This window comes from Pleurodeles waltl, chromosome 3_1 (assembly GCF_031143425.1).
Source record: "Pleurodeles waltl isolate 20211129_DDA chromosome 3_1, aPleWal1.hap1.20221129, whole genome shotgun sequence".
NCBI classification, from domain to species: domain Eukaryota; kingdom Metazoa; phylum Chordata; class Amphibia; order Caudata; family Salamandridae; genus Pleurodeles; species Pleurodeles waltl.
In genome coordinates, this window is record NC_090440.1 from 786,349,282 (window position 1) to 786,367,128 (window position 17,847).

Consider the following 17,847-nt stretch of genomic DNA (forward strand, 5'->3'; position numbering starts at 1 on the left):
CAGCAGCTTTAAAGAACCCTGCAAGCTCCCCGCAAAAGGCGTGAGACTTGCAACACTGCACCCGGCGACCCCGACTCGGCTGGTGGCGATCCAACACCTCAGGAGGGACCCCAGGACTACTCTAAGACTGTGAGTACAAAAACCTGTCCCCCCTGAGCCCCCACAGCGCCGCCTGCAGAGGGAATCCCGAGGCTTCCCCTGACCGCGACTCTTTGAATCCTAAGTCCCGACACCTGGGAGAGACCCTGCACCCGCAGCCCCCAGGACCTGAAGGACCGGACTTTCACTGGAGGAGTGACCCCCAGGAGTCCCTCTCCCTTGCCCAAGTGGAGGTTTCCCCGAGGAACCCCCCCCTTGCCTGCCTGCAGCGCTGAAGAGATCCCTAGATCTCCCATTGACTTCCATTACAAACCCGACGCTTGTTTCTACACTGCACCCGGCCGCCCCCGCGCTGCTGAGGGTGAAATTTCTGTGTGGACTTGTGTCCCCCCCGGTGCCCTACAAAACCCCCCTGGTCTGCCCTCCGAAGACGCGGGTACTTACCTGCAAGCAGACCGGAACCGGGGCACCCCCCTTCTCTCCATTCTAGCCTATGCGTTTTGGGCACCACTTTGAACTCTGCACCTGACCGGCCCTGAGCTGCTGGTGTGGTGACTTTGGGGTTGCTCTGAACCCCCAACGGTGGGCTACCTTGGACCAAGAACTAAGCCCTGTAAGTGTCTTACTTACCTGGTTAACCTAACAAATACTTACCTCCCCTAGGAACTGTGAAAATTGCCCTGTGTCCACTTTTAAAACAGCTATTTGTGAATAACTTGAAAAGTATACATGCAATTTTGATGATTTGAAGTTCCTAAAGTACTTACCTGCAATACCTTTCGAATGAGATATTACATGTAGAATTTGAACCTGTGGTTCTTAAAATAAACTAAGAAAAGATATTTTTCTATATAAAAACCTATTGGCTGGATTTGTCTCTGAGTGTGTGTACCTCATTTATTGCCTATGTGTATGTACAACAAATGCTTAACACTACTCCTTGGATAAGCCTACTGCTCGACCACACTACCACAAAATAGAGCATTAGTATTATCTATTTTTACCACTATTTTACCTCTAAGGGGAACCCTTGGACTCTGTGCATGCTATTCCTTACTTTGAAATAGCACATACAGAGCCAACTTCCTACACCCTATCTATAGAATTCCCCCTAGGAAGGGTGTATATGTTTACATTTGTATTAATCTTCTAGGGACAACTAAAGGGGCATCAGGGCAGTTATGGCATTGTTGAATTCCTTATGAAACAGAGAGATTCGACGTAGGCTTTGGTTAAAGACAGCTGTACTAGTCAACATGACCAATCCACTGCGTACATTAACATTTCCACTAAGCCGAACACACAACCTAAAAGTCGTTCACCCTCTGACCCTTTCGCTCTCTCAAAAGTTGTTTTCACTCTCTCGCAGCGTCCCTTGTAGCATCAGGCTGCACCTATTCAATGTTTCCACCAGTTTCAGTGTGTTCAGCTTCTGGATCCACCCAGCAACATCAGTTCCCTCATTACCGTGGAATAACTTTAGTTTCTCGGTGCTTTGAGGACGTTATCATCGCCAAAAAATCCAAATTGGCTAGCTACCTGCTTACGTGCCTGTATGTGTGCCTATTTGCTTATAGTACATCCATCCATCCATCCCTTCCTCCCTCCATCCGTCAAACCATCCATCTTTGCATCTCCCAAACCAGACATCATCCATTCACCTATTCTCCAGCCCACCCATGCATTCATCCATGTATCATCCATCCATCCATTGCCCATTAATCCTCCTATCCTTCAGTCTGTCCATCACTCTCTCCATCCCCCCTCCATCAAACCATCCATCTGTGCATCCCTCAAAAAAACCACCCATCGTCCATCCATCCACCCATTCTTCAACCAATCCACCCATTGCCCATTTATCCACCCATCCTTCAGTCCATCTATCAATCCCTAAATCCACCATCCTTCAAACCATTCATCTTTGAGTCCGTCAGTCTATCCATCCACCCTTTCTTCAACCAAACCATTCATTCACCATTGTCTATTCATCAGCCCATCTTTCTGTCCATCCACCAATCTTTGCATTCTTCGATCCATTCACCTATCCATCCTTTCATTTAGATCTAAAGATAGACCGACAGGTAGATAGATAGATAGATAGATAGATAGATAGATAGATAGATAGATAGATAGATAGATAGATAGATAGATAGATAGATAGATAGATAGATAGATAGATAGATATCCGAAGCTTAGTGTTATGTTACTACTTGTGACGTCTGATTTGTCAGTACACATTAGTAGGTAAAATACTGAATAATCATGATCCAGCCATGGAACAAATAACTCTTTCTGGTCCCTATATTTACACATGTACTTCGACAGAAAAAGTCATTTTACCCTGACTCCTGAGATTTCAGTCAGCCACACCTAACGAAAATCCTGGATTTTTCCACGTACATTGCCACGTGATCTGCTCAAGGTCTCCATCACTTTGCAATTATTCTGTCTGCTAACCGTAAAGGCGAGCACTTGACATCTGGGCACGAGGACTTCATTAATTTGGTCTGGCATTCGGCCCCGCCACTATATCCATCTCTTGATGGGTGTTTAACAGCACATGTTTTGTGGGAGAAGGAGTGATAGATATTTTTCCAAAACAACAAAGATGCAGCGTTACCTTCTTCAGATTCAAGCCATGAGAAATGTTGTCAGCAGTAAGGAAGGCAGACACCAGGTGAGTGATGGAGCCGGCTTCCCCGCAGTGAGGCCGGAAGAGGAAGGTGCTCATGCCCCGCTCCCTGCAGAAAGAAAAGAGGCCACTGGTTTCATAAGAGTCTCGATGGCTGTAAGAGGAGAAGCGGAGCCAGTTCATTGTATCCCTGGCAACAGGGGGTGTAGGTTACATACATGAACGTTTTTAATGCCTAACCAGACACGAAGGGTGGATAACGATGGAAGCAAATGGAAATTATTTACTGTCTTCCCCTGACACTGCGGGGATGCAGAACACACACCTGGATGGATGTTATTTACTGTCTCAGTGACACCGGGAAATGCAGAACACACACACATGGACATTATTTACTGTCTCAGTGACACAAGGGAATACAGAACACACACATGGAAATTATTTACTGTCTTCCCCTGACACTGCGGGGATGCAGAACACACACCTGAATGGATGTTATTTACTGTCTCAGTGACACCGGGAAATGCAGAACACACACATGGACATTACTGTCTTAGTGACACCAGGGAATGCAGAAAACACACATGGACATTATTTACAGTCTCAGTGACACAAGGGAATACAGAACACACACATGGACATTATTTACTATCTTATGGACACTGATAAATGCAGAACACATACGTGAACATTATTTACTGTCCAAGTGACCCTGGGGAATGCAAAACACACATATCGATGGGTGTTATTTACTTTGTCAGTGACACAGGGGAATGCAGAACACATACATAGACAACATATACTGTGTAAGTGACACCAGAGAATGCAAACACACACATGGATTTTATTTACTGTCTCAGAGACACAGGGAAATGCAGAACACACACATAGACAACATATACTGTGTCAGTGATACCAGAGAATGCAAACACACACATTGATTTTATTTACTGTCTCAGTGACACAGGGAAATGCAGAACACACACATAGACAACATATACTGTGTCAGTGACACCAGAGAATGCAAACACACACATTGATTTTATTTACTGTCTCAGTGACACAGGGAAATGCAGAACACACACATAGACAATATATACTGTGTCAGTGACACCAGGGAATGCAGAACACACACATGGACAACTGTCTCACATGACATCAGGGATTGCAGAAAACACACATTGATATTATTTGCTGTCTCAGATGACATAAGGAAATGCAGAAAAGAGATATTGACCTTATTTACTCTCTTCTCTGGCAGAGGAATATGCAGGACTTACAAAACCAATATTTGCTGCTCCCTGCCTCCCCCAAATGAACATTATTTATGTCTCTAGTGAAACCGAGGAAGGCAGAACACACACGTACATTATTTACTGTCTCGGTGACACCGCTTAAGGCAGTGCACACACATGGACAATATTTACCGTCTCAGAGACACTGGGAATGCTGAACACGCACATGGAGAATTTTTACTGTTTAACCTAAAAAGCAGAACACACATGAACCATGAACGCTATATACTGTCTCTTCTGCCACCTGGTGGTCTATAACACACTCGGGTATTATTTACTGTCTTCCTTGATACCCGGGGATGAAGGTCACACATGCGCACGATTCACAGTCTCAACTGATGCAGGGAACGTGTGGATGCTTTTTTCTTTCTGCTTTACCACAGGATGCTGAAACAAGGCTCAATGTTTGCTGTCTCCTCTGATAGAAGTAGATGCAATGTACACATTGACATGTTTTAATTTTAACCAAGCCAAGCCTGAATAGCATTTACTTTCTGCAAGAAGTCAGGACATGTGTGCCCATTATTTACTGCCTCCTGTCTAACAGAGGGGTACAGGGCACACAGTGGCGTAAAGAAACTTGAGGGGGCCCCCTGCAAAATACTTGGAGGGGACCGCTCTCCCCTGGATCCAGTCGGGGGCCTGCCACCCGTACACAATGTACTGTACTGAGGGCCCTCTGGACCTCAGGCCCCTCTACCCCCTTCCCCCTCTCCCGTCCCCCGGACCATGGGGGCTGCGGGAGCCTTTGTTACACCAGTGAAGGCACACACAGATCCTATTTAGGTTCTCCCCTTGTACAGGTGGATGCTTGTCATTTACTGCCGGGAACAGTGGATTATTTACTTACTGAGCCGAAATGGAAACTATGTATTTATATCTTCACATCTAAAAATATCATAACTTTTTTCCGTCGGCGAGTCTAGTATCGGGGCATGTGCACAGACCCATAGATAGCATTGACGGCTTTTCATGAAATCATTTGTAACAGCCCTTTTATCTGTGCAGTATTTGATTTTGTGGGATTCAGGAGAACGTGTGGGACAGTACAAGCCACAGAGTTAACCAAAATGGCTCAGCCAGGGGTGCAGACTTCTAATTATAAATCCCTCTGCTTTCTTGCTCTGCTCAATCCAAGTGTGGTGCAGGTGTTGAAGAGGACTTGCAAATATGGGCTGTATACTAATAGGAAAAGAGCCCAAGGCACTTTTAAGGTATTAGCATCAAAATTAAGCAATAGAAAACTTTTCGTAGCACAACAATTTACATGATAGGACCGTGTATTGTTTCAGATCAAAGCTTAAACATCACCAAGAAGCACTGAGTGAGTCTTGGAAAATCTGGGCTATTACATGAAGCACTGTTTGTAAAACCTGATTCACAATAGGCTTTTTTTGCAGTTTTACATAACGAGCAATTGGCCCAAGGTCATCAGAGCACCTTACAAGAGCACACAATAACATTATACAATGTCAATTTTTTTCTTTATAGTAACAGGGAAATTAAGTGATTTGCCCAGAATCACAGTGCTCTTATTTCAAAATTATGAGATGGCACAATAATTACCCTTATACCCTTTCAAATTCGAATACTTTATTGTTAAATTCTGATCGGGTTCCACTTTTTTTTATTCACACCAAGAGGCAGATTTAAGAGCCCCTTACACCATAATATCGCCACATTATCATCATTTTTTTTACACTAATGTGGTGATATTATGGCAAAAAGGCCACACCAGATTTACAAAGTGGCGCAATGCATGCATTGCACCACTTTGTAACCCCTTGTGCCACATTATGCCTGCACCAGGCATAATTTCTGCAAGGGGGGCATTCCCCCTTAGGGGAGCCAAAATAATGGCACCAAAAAATCTAACAGATTTCTTTGCGTTATTTTTTTCAGCATTTTTAATGCCTGCTCAGAGCATGCGTTAAAAAGGGGCACACCATTGTTTACAATGGGCCTCTATGTACTGTTCAGGGTTAGCGCCAACATTTTGGCACTAACCCTGAACAGTATATCAATAGCATCAAAAAATTCTGACGCTATTGTCCCCCTACCCTGCGCCATGGTGCACCGTATTTTAAATACAGCACACACATGGTGGCGGCAGTGGGGAGCTAAAGGGTGAAAGTAAAGTGGCGCTACAGTATGTGCAGTGCCACTTTTCTTAAATCTGCCCCCAAATTGTTTAAACAAGCGTATTTCGTCAGCATTAAAAATCCTTAAAATTACACTTTTTGATTATTTTATAATCATCAAGTATTAAATTCTGTTCAATAATGGGACAAATCAGTACTGTGTCATTAGGCTTAACCATACTCATTGAATGAATTTCGGAACAATGTTGATTAATTAAGAATACACCTTCTTTTAAACAAAGGTAACACAAATTTATCATGCCAACTTGTGAATTCTTTCTTTAAATAATTATTAAGCCCACAGAAACAAAAACAAGAACATTAACGTTGCTTCTCCTGGGTATACAGAATATGCAATCATACATGCCAATCTGTTGGGCATCTGAATGAAAGGAATGTACTGCAATCTAAATCAATTAAAAGAAATAAAAGATGTCTAAGGATCATTAGGACATGAATGATGTCTGATTTGGAAAGTTCTACCAACGTGTAATACTGCTTTTAACCCAATGGAGGGAATTGGTGATTTAGAAGATATGAATAGCCAAAGAATGACTGGGTGTGTATATTTGTCCTACTGTCTTAGGAGGAAAAGCTTATTTGCCCAGGTCCCTTTAGACAGAGGCCAGTCAAGTGATGGAGGACCAAAAGGAAACTGGCTGCTCCTGTTGACCACTTTGAGGGCCCCAAACAATTTTGGAACAGAATAGACCTTTGTAAATTTCCATTTCCGAAAGAATACTGCTGAGTTAACAAGCAGGTTTTCTGGGCTGCGTGCACTGCAGATTCCATCCAACATGACACCTGATCTAAAAATAATGACACTGGAGGTGATCTACTCCTTGCGCCCTTCGTCACTTACTTCCTCAGGTTGTTGAGCACCATGATGTTGGCGTACATGTAGTATAGATAGTAGCTGTAGGGTGGATTCTGCTCATGCGTCCACAAGTCAGGGTTTGGGCTCTTGTCTGAGAACATATGGTCGCTGTGCTTGGATTCATCATCAACGCTGTCGAAGCCGGTTACCTGCAATGAAAGAGCATTGAGTTTACTACAATCCTAAATCAATAACAATGAAAATGGAAGTGCATGAAAGGGTAAGGTTACTGCCTGGATCAGAATGGGTACAATCAATGGTTAACCATTAGTGTACAGAGATTTGCTAAGAAAACCTACGAAAGTAAGAGAGTCTAGCATAGGGTTGTCTAGTGTAAGCTCCTGAGGGCCAGATACATGTCAGATTATCACAATAACCATTGACTATTCAACTGAGTACAATTTACATTAATGTGGGGCCTCTACAACTTTGGCATGGATCCTGCACCTTACTTCAAACTGTAAAGACTATGTTCACACAATCAGTCTTCCCTGGTCAAGTAGGATTGGGGAAGAGACGGTCGTATATCAGGCTTCCAAGAGGAGAGACAATGTGGATATCAGATCTATGGGTCTCATTTGTGAGTACAGTTTCAGCTCCTGTTCCGATAGGGCACATCAGGAAGATTTAGGGAGAAGGTGATACCACCACCTTGAGTTCAATAACGGGAACAACTCCTCTTAAGTGCCAATCTCTGCAGAGCAAAGACAACAGGCAGCACAAAAAGAGCAGCAACCAGAGGAGGAAAGTACAGCTGCAGACTAGAAGAAGCCAGAAGCAGAGATTCCCCCCTTGTAGGCTCTGAGCTTTAGCTGAGCTATAAGCGAGTGCTATTGAAAAAGCAGATAGCAGAAGTGCCTGCCGGCTTCAGTGCCAATGCATACATCAGACTGTAAATACTAGGTTCACACAGTCAGTCAATCTGTCAAAAACCTTTATTTCTGAATACTGAGGAGGCCTGTGTGCCCCCTTCAGTTGGCAAATCAGATTGGGCATAATTATAAAAAATGCATTGCTCTGTACTAGTTTTGGGGATAGGCTTGGGGAGAGGGAGACTGTGTCCAAGCAAAATCCGATCTATCCGATGTTTTTCCATTCTGGAAAGTGATGAGATTTGAATTGTTAAACTGTTTTCTTACTTTAAAAAAAAAGTTAAAAAAAAACGTTATTCCACTATTACCATAAAAAGATAATGATATCATTAAGTAAACACAGAAAAACAGAAAACTATATACCAAATTGTGCATCAGTACAATATTGTTTTAAATAAACGAATACAGGAAATATTATCAGTTCATTCTACAAATTACCAAAAATAGGTTCAGCACAGCAAATTATAAATATCTGATACAAAACAAATACTATCAGTTCATCCGGAACTGCCAAAATACTGGTAAATATTCAAATACTAAAGATTTCAATAAAACTGTTCAACAGTAACCACACGTAGAAAAGCTAAAAAGCCCTGTCATTTTCGTTCCTTAGCCTTCATGCTTGCCAAATATGACTAATAACTGCATGGCAAAAAGGCTGCGGGTCTAAGCGCTGTGAAAATTGCAAGCTTGATTTGTAAGATCTAAGGGCCTCATTATGAGTCTGGCGGTCCGAGGACCACCAGACTCGTGGTGAACGTCGGACCGCTGCACTCCAGGCAGCCAGACCGCCACATTACAACGCTGGCGGTCTGACCGCCAGGGGGCTACCATCACTGCCAGGAACATGGAACCCAATGGCGATCTGAGTTGTGCTAAGTCACAGCGGCGTGAACTCAGCACCGCTGTGTTGATTACAACTCACCTTTCCGCCTGCCTTTCCATTACCCTGCCATGAAAAGGCTGGTGGAAGGCCAGTGCCAGGGGCCCTAAGGGGGCCCCTGCCCTGCCTATACCCGTGGCATGGGCAGAGCAGGAGCTCCATTGCTCAGCTCCCTCAGGATGCACCCTGTCTGCTTTGCAGACAGTGCACATTCCAAGGGTGCTGTAGTGCTCCCTTAAGGAAGCCGAGAACAATACCGTAGCAGCGGGTACATTGTAATACAATGTTCCTGTCAGTCAGTCGAGCAGGAACACTGTAATGCGATTTCAGGGGCATTGGCATTGGCAGTCCCATGGTGAGACCACCAGTGTCGTAATAAGCCCCTAAGACCTTTGGCGTGCAGTATAGGGCATAAAAATTTGTATCTCGGTGTGATATTAAATCTGCGAGAAAGACATAAAATGGGTTAAAGATTGCTGGGAAATATTATCACATGGGCAACAGGGCAGAGAAGAAAACCAAGCGCCTGGCTGAGGAAAGGAAACCAGAAAGTGCACTCACTGTGCTTAACCTGAAGCGGGTCAGATACAATTTGTATTAAGAATTAGCTGTGCACCATAAATATGATTCTATCCCTTCCGTAGTCATAATCCCTAGTGAAGAACAGAATCCACTGTTAGAGTTTTAGGAAATATTATCACATGGGCGACAGGGCAGAGAAGAAAACCAAGCGCCTGGCTGAGGAAAGGAAACCAGAAAGTGCACTCACTGTGCTTAACCTGAAGTGGGTCAGATACAATTTGTATTAAGAATTAGCTGTGCACCATAAATATGATTCTATCCCTTCCGTAGTCATAATCCCTAGTGAAGAACAGAATCCACTGTTAGAGTTTTAGAGGCTGTAGTATAGTTTCTGCGCTTATAAAATAAAGCGTTCACCTGTGTATTGGAATTGTTATCTATTCCATTAGGGTAATGGAATACATTTAGAGTTTCAAGATCAAGGAAAGTGTGCTTAACATAAGCTAGCTATAGGGTAGGGTCCATATGGTTTTGTTTAATACAGTCCTCCAGAACTAATTGGGAAAATTTGGTCTGGGGAGAATGCTACACCTTTATCAAGAGAAGAAGGGGAGTGATCTTCACACTATCTTCCAGGTAAAGAAGGCCTAGTTCTGAATGGGTAATGTGGCTTGTGGTATACTTGGGGATTGCTAACAACCTACATAAAAATGTATTCTCTAAAGTTTGCAGACTCCCTGAATTGGTATAACCCCACACAGCTGCCCCATGTATACCCACAGAAAGGCATTTACTTTTGTTGAGTAAAATTAGTTTTTTCACAAGCTTGTGATCAAGGTGCTTCACAAATTAAAAAATTGGGTCAACTGCCCCTGCGAGTTAATGTGCTCTCTGGGTTAAGAGCTGGTCCCACCTTAAGTTGTCATCCAACATGATGCAGAGATAATTAAAATTCTGAACCTTTGTAATGGCAGTCTCGCCTATTTTAGATTTTTATGAGTGTATATTTTAAGGGCCACACATAATGATGTAAGATTTCTGGTGACTGATCTTTAGCTTACAATCCCCTATAAATTCATTAAAATAATCAAGTAACATCTGCAAACCATTAGCAGTGCGGGCAATTAAGCCTGCATCATCAGTGTAGAGTAAGACAGGAACTGGGTGTCTCCCGCCCTTGGGTAGATCCTTCCCTTCTGACACCAGCACTGAATCAAAAGAAGTGACATAGAAAAGGAATAAAAATTGGGCTAAAATGCAACCTTGTCTAATCCCTCGGTTGGACCTAAAAAAGGGAGTGTGTTCTCCGTTCTGACCCTATCTAACCTGAGCGGCTGTACTCCAATGCGGACGATTGAGGGGGTCTATCAGGGAGTTTTCAATACCTGCCTCCCCCATCATATCCCATAACGTCCCCCTATCCACCAGGTCAAAACACTGGACAGGCTCATGAATATTATGTGTAAAGAACCCCTCCTAGCTTTGGCATTTTTCCCCATTAATAAAAGTAGGTTCAGTTATTGTTCTACTGTACCCACACCTGGGTCAAAACCATATTGTACATCAGAAAATATTTTTTTTCTTCTACCGAGTTTTCCACTTGTTGAAGAATTACCCTCCCTGGTATCTTTGTGGATGAAGTCAAGAGGGAGATAGGGTGGTACCAAGTCGGTTGATTTGGGAGGCTTCCTCTGCTTGCCTCTCGAAACACATAACACATTTGTTATTAATGGTGCCCAAAATTAGGAATTCTGCCTGAAAACGTCAATAGATACACCATCAGGGCTGGGCACCTTAAGACAATTTTGGAAAATCACATACATCATTATAATCACTTAAGATGAATGTTCTATCCAAGTTAATATTAGATGAATCTGAGGGGCTGAATGGGTATTCTGGGATATGGCATTCTATTCTAGGGTGCTTGTCTTCTGAAAAAAAGGCTGGTTGATGACTCCTCAAAATGCCCCGTTGTAGTTTAATTCTGTCTTCCCAAAACCTCCTTCTTATCTCCTTTCTTCTCTCCTCTAAGGTCATTTTGTTTATATGTCTTTCCTGTCTAATGCCCTCGATATTATAGGGTAAAGAATTGGCTGCCAATTTTCAGTTCTCCACGGCAACAGTGCAAGTGGTGTTAAACAGTTTATAAATGGGGCAGTTTCTATGTGATTTCTTTGCGGTCACCATACTAGATGCCATTTTGCAACAATAATCAAAACTTTCTCGGACTTCCCGGGGCTTAGCCTCTTCTGATAAGCAGCACTTTACCTCTTCTTGCTTTCCTACTAATAGGTCCTTGAAAAGTTTAGTGTGATCTATATTTTCCCTTTTAATGTGAATTCCCCTGTTGGGGCAATACTGAAGATTGGGGGGAGGGGGCATCCAGACATTTGTGTCTTAATAAGGGAGCAGTTTAGGCAGACTGTAACAGGATTATGGTCACTGACATTGGAAGAGAGAACATCAGAATCTGATATTGCCGTCTGATGGTCACAATATAAAATCGATTGTGTTTCCACTGTCTTTGACTATAAATGTTGGTGGATGAATCACACCATCTTTATAGAAGTCTGAAGTGAAGAGCAGATTTTGTTTAACAATAATCAGGTTTAATGCACCCCTGTATGGAGTATACATAAAGGCCCATATTTATACTTTTTGACGCAAAACTGCGCTAACGCAGTTTTGCGTAAAAAAAATTAGCGCCGGCTAACGACATTCTGAAGCGCCATGCGGGCGCCGTATTTATTGAATGACGTTAGCCGGCGTTAGCCGCCGGCGCCGTCTGGTGTGCGTTAAAAAAAACGACGTACAGCAGGCAGCGCCGGCGTAGGGGAAAATGGAGCTTGGGCGTCAAGAAATGGGGCAAGTCAGGTTGAGGCAATTTTTTCGCCTCAACCCGATTTGCGCCATTTTTTACGACTCCCAACCCCCATAGAAATGACTCCTGTCTTAGGAAAGACAGGAGTCATGCCCCCTTGACCAATGGCCATGCCCAGGGGACTTATGTCCCCTGGGCATGGTCATTGGGCATAGTGGCATGTAGGGTGACACAAATCAGGCCCCCCTATGCCACAATTTTTTTAAAAAAAAATACTTACCTGAACTTACCTTAATGTCCCTGGGATGGGTCCCTCCAGCCTTGGGTGTCCTCCTGGGGTGGGCAAGGGTGACAGGGGGTGTCCCTGGGGGCATGGGAGGGCACCTCTGGGCTCCTTCAGAGCCCACAGGTCCCTTAACGCCTGCCTTTTGCAGGCGCTAAAAAACGGCGCAAAAGCGGCCGTACGTCATTTTTTTTGACCCGCCCACTCCCGGGCGTGATTTTTGCCCGGGAGTATAAATCCGACGCACATGCCTCGGAGTCGATTTTTTAGACGGGAACGCCTACCTTGCATATAATTAACGCAAAGTAGGTGTCCACGCTAAAAAATGACGCTAACTCCATGGACTTTGGCGCTAGACGCGTCTAACGCCAAAGTATAAATATGGAGTTAGTTTTGCGTCGAAATTGTGTCAAAAAAAACGACGCAATTCCGGCGCAAACGGAGTATAAATATGCCCCAAAGTATATTATATTTTCCCCTTGCCAGTCAGTGTGACCAAAAACGTGAAGGGACAGCTAGAAATATTGAATTTGCCCGTCCAGATGATAGCCATCCTGTCTCAGCTTTATTCAGTATATTCTGATATAAATAAATCAAAATCGTCAATTTATTCAATAGATTGGTGAAAAAAAAAATAGAAATTGATTAGCAAGACTTCTAAAAAACCTGGAAATGACAGATGTAGAATTGGGCTGCAAGGCATACACAAGGATTCTTCAGCTTTGACGTTCCTACAGTTCAACGAAATGAGAACCCTTATGTCCCCCTTTGGTCTGCCTGATGTAGAAGGCATAGCTGCTGTACAAAAGGATTGGAAACCACCAATATATAAAAGTTTTCTAATGCCCAGGGCTCTCAACAACATACAACATCGTACTATTTAACCATTTGTGAGCAGTCTTCATTTGCCAACTTGTAGGCGGATACCCACAATGTTCCATGAAAAAAGCGAAGGCTGTCTGCCCTATTGGCATCCATTTGAAGAAAGTCTACGTTGGACATCACTCCCTTGCTATTGTTATGTCTAACAACAGGGGGAGATAATAATGGAGTTAGATGGGGACCAAGGGAAGAGTCAGTCATTTAATATCAGACAGACCTGACAAATGTGCAAATTGATTCTCAAGGGCAAGGGGTCGGCGGGCATTTCAGCCATTATATGTCTTGGCCTGGGTTTGTTAGATTCAGAAGTTCTTGGTATGGGTGGACGGTAGAAAAAGTCCAATGGGAGCAAACAAACCTTGTCATGTTGGTTCACTAACAGGTCTAGGCGATGTAACATAGAGCTTACCAGCCATGTATTTTTAAAGTTTACTACTATTCAGTGGCCCTTTGAGGTTTTGGGTGAGTAGCCAAGCGATCCAACCCTCTGAACCATAAGAATCTCATCAGCTAAATCTGTCAGCTAGCCTGAGTTGTTCTAACGCCAATGGGATACTTTAGATTTGTATTCCCACTAGTCTTCGTGTGCCTCCTTGCTCAGAGGAGGGACACCTTCTAGGACTATAATATATGGGGTGCAATCAGATGGTAACTGCAGATGTTCCACACAACTGCTGTGTTGGAAGGATGATAATATCAGGCAGTGCAAGGTGCGAGGTCGAGTATGGGGTTATTGTGATCTGCTTTTGAAGAAGGTATGGATATGGGAAGACTGGAGTATGTGGGGATGGGTTTGCAGAGGATTTTTGCATGGGATGCATGCTGGTCCAGAAACTGAATCTGTAAGAGATTACACTGGGTTTCTGATAAAGCTTGCACTTTATTACCCAGCGCTTTAATTTGCTCAGAGACATCACCTCGGAAATCCCTCAATATAAGCCTCCATTTTATTGAAAAAGGGTTTACATATATTATATAATCCCATCTTGAGAACGAGCCCATCCAAAGTAGCCAACATTTTTTACAGAGACATCGGGCTTTGGCCTTCTTCCAGCAGTTGCATCCCTCTGGGCTTTTTCTTTCTTCTGCTTTAGTTTGGAAGGCGGAGGCTTTTGCGCACTAAGCTGGGGACTGTTGGGACTTGCAATAGTAATGTGAGCAAGAGAATCATGTCAAATACAGGGATTCGATGGTTTAGCCATGCCTTTTGATTGAAGTTCATAAGTAAAGGATAAGGATCTCTTGGGTGGGTAACATTTTCTCCAGCTGATGACTCAGTGTGAGTTTCCACTGTCAGGTCACTGGATTGGGTGGTTCGGTCATTGATCAGCCTTTGAATGGCATCTATGCAATCCTCAACTAGCTTTAACTCAGAAGTGATGGCACTCGTAGCTGATGAGAGGTATGATGTTATTGGGGAGGTTGAGAGATTGCCCCTATCGCCTCCTTTATTCTATTGGATAAACTTATTTTTCCTCATCGATAAGGCATGCAGCATGAAGGAGCTAAGAAAAATTAAGAAATGTTTATCCTACCTTGATCCGAAACTCTGGTAGTATGCCCTGTCCAGGGGCCAAGAGGTGGGCCCAGCCCAGCCTTGTACTGCTGTGGACAGGTGCAGACAGACCTGCTCTTGGCCTTGTCTTGGCTGGGCTATGGCCCTTGTGTGCACCATGTCACGCCCGCACACATCCTATATCACCGGAACAACATGGCCTCAAGTAGCGCTCGCTGGCACTGACAGTTCCTCCCCCACCTCCTTGAATTCTGGGGCTTGAATTCCTGGCCCCCAGATAGCACTGGACATGTCCTGCGCCATGGGGAACAGTAAGGCCTCAAGTAGTGCTCACCGGTGCTGACAGCTCCTCCCCAGACTCCTTGAGCTCTGAGGCTTGAAGATCTGGCCCCCAAATAGTGTTAGGCAGATCCCGTGCCACAGGGAACAGCACGGCCTCAAGTAGAGGTCACCAGCAAGGATAGCTCCTTCCCCGCCGCCTCCTTGAATTCTAGGACTTGAACTCCTGGCACCCAAATAGGGTCGGAGCATCCTGCACCATGGGGAACTGCATGGCCTCAAGTAGCGTTCGCCAGTGCTGACAGTGCCTCCCTTGCCTCCTTGAACTCAAAGGCTGGAATCCCTGGCCTCCAGACCGCGTAATGTGTGGCCCCTGATATAGCAGTCAAATGAAGGGGCATCGTTTAAGAGTTGTCAGAGGTAGCAAACCCTACCCATATGTTGCTGCTTTTAAACCCAGTGGGTTGATTTGCAAGCGCATTGATTTGATAGATCTGACAGACTCTTTTTTTACAAGTACTAATTTAGATATTCTTCGTTTTGGAAAATTAGTGGTTGTGTTAGTTATCAAATTTAATTTATTAAAATAAAAATATTTAGCAATGATTCTTTAAAAATTGTTATGTGATGTCACTTCCGGTGATGTCAGTTCCATGACGTTCCTTTCACATGCTGTGTGACTTCCATGGAATGACGCCGCTAATCAAGTGAAATAAAGAAAGAATCAGCTCTCTTTATGTATGTAATTTGTTGGAATAGTTATTAAAATGGGGAATTAAATTATTATTTAATATGTTACATTTTAATTGGTGTCTCAATATGAAAATGAAATGGCAGTTGCTTTTGGGGGACCCAAAATAATTTTAACGTGCATACAAATTGTAAAACATGTACCACATGCGAAATAACCAGAGGCAGAAAGAAATATCAACTGGTGGTGGAGGGTAGAGGTGAATTTGAGGGACATCGGCATCTAAACGGAAAGAGTCGAAAAGGTCAAATTCAGCTGCTCCTCCACATTGTCACAATAGGTGGCACAATAGCATTATACAGTAGGGAGCATTTGTGGCAGCAGGAGAGAGAGCGTTGGGAACCCTGAAGTACCTACTCTGTCTTGAAACAGAGTGTGGGGAAACACAGCAGGAAGCCGGAAATCCTTGTTCAATGACGCAGGGCCAGCTTGTGAATAAGAAAAACAAACCAAACCAAAGCGTATCCCATCGAATTATTCAAATTTACAACATGGGAAATTTTGAAAAAGTGCTGTGAACAGACTTTTTATAGTTTGCTTTTAATGTAAACAGTACTTTGTTGACACGGCGACCATATCCTAAGTAGGACAGATGTAAGTGCCTCTGCTGGTAATAAAGTAGCCATGTTTCATATTTTTAAGCATGTCTCTTCCTATGTTTTTACTGCTGGAACACCCTATTAAGGAAACGGTTCTCTTACAAGATGTTATGTGTCAGTAGGCTTGCATCTGACTGTGCATTTGGAGACAAGCATTCTGTATTCCCGTGGGTTACTGCCTAAGTGCTGGAAAACATTGTCCAAGCATAAATCTCAAGGGCAGGCAGAACCAATAGTTATTTGGTATATAAAAGAATCTGGGATCTGTCTGAAATCTTAGCCTCAGTGAAAACATCTTCTAATCAATATAAGGATCCCCTAGCTCTTCTACAGCTGGCCTTCAGGAAGAATGGGGTTAATGCAGATGACAGGGGAAGTCGAATTAGAAATGGAATATTTGCACTTTGGAGGACTTAAGTGACACCTAGAATGTGATGCAAGCTATCAAAGTAGTCAGAGTCTGGCTATCCAAGGATCTCTTCTCTGTAATGCCTCTCTTCAAGGCTGAAGAGTGCTACTTGGCTATGCTTAGGCCTTGATCAACCTCTCTGCTTTGATTTCTAGTTTTGCTTGGTCTGAACGTACCTCAGTATTGTGTGTAATTCATCATATACCACAAATCATGAGCAAATAGGAAAATCACTGGCAGGAGTACTGTGACTTTGATGACTGACTGTAAGACCATTACAGTGTGTTCCTGGGTCAAGATGAGCCTGTTGTAGGGAGGATTCCTGCCCAAAGGGTCCTTCTGTAAGGGACTGAGGCTAGAGAACCTCTAAAGATCTGCCTGTTCGAGTGGGTTGTCGTACGTCCCTATGGCATGATTAAGGCAACCAATTAGCAGACTCCTTTAACTGTTTTCTTAATCTGTCTCTGAAGGACTGCAATGATGTCCAATGTGTCTTGAAATTGGGTGAATGCTTTTAAAGGTTGCCCCTCTATAGCTTTGTGACTAACAGCATATGTTGCTTGAAACTGGTTCTGTGCCATAAACCAGAAGATCATCTCTCTGTAAAATGCCCTTCTATTTCATCAGTGGAACCAACATAGCTCTGCCAATGCATCTAAACCTTCATCCTCTAGACCCTCTGTTGTAGCAAATCTGCAAACGGGCACAGTTCCTCCAGGGCACACACAACAAAAATGGAGTGAGCTGGAAGGAGCAAGTTCTGTAATTCCACAATTTATTGCAATTGCCTCTCCTTCTCCTCCAGATTATTAGTCTCTCTACACAATGATAAAAAAGTATGTCGTTAATTGGCTGGCATGGCAATGCTAGTAAGTAAGTAACTCAGTCTAACAGCTTCTTGTTAATAAAAAAATACACACTAGTCAGAACTAAACAGTGATCTCAGACAAATCTTAGGATTGCTCAGTGGAATCTTGGCAAACATT

The 17,847-nt window shown here is 43.5% G+C and overlaps 1 protein-coding gene across 2 annotated transcripts in view; it reads right to left on the reverse strand.

The window, feature by feature from the left end:
• Positions 1 to 17,847, reverse strand: part of AMPD3 (adenosine monophosphate deaminase 3) — a 101,517-nt gene that overhangs the window by 25,244 nt on the left and 58,426 nt on the right. For both annotated transcript variants that reach the window (XM_069223619.1, XM_069223618.1), the window contains exons 11-12: positions 7,030 to 7,193; positions 2,720 to 2,840 (exon numbers count right to left, since the gene is read on the reverse strand). In XM_069223619.1, coding sequence (XP_069079720.1) covers positions 2,720 to 2,840; positions 7,030 to 7,193 — 285 coding nt within the window. The remainder of the gene's footprint in view (positions 1 to 2,719; positions 2,841 to 7,029; positions 7,194 to 17,847) is intronic.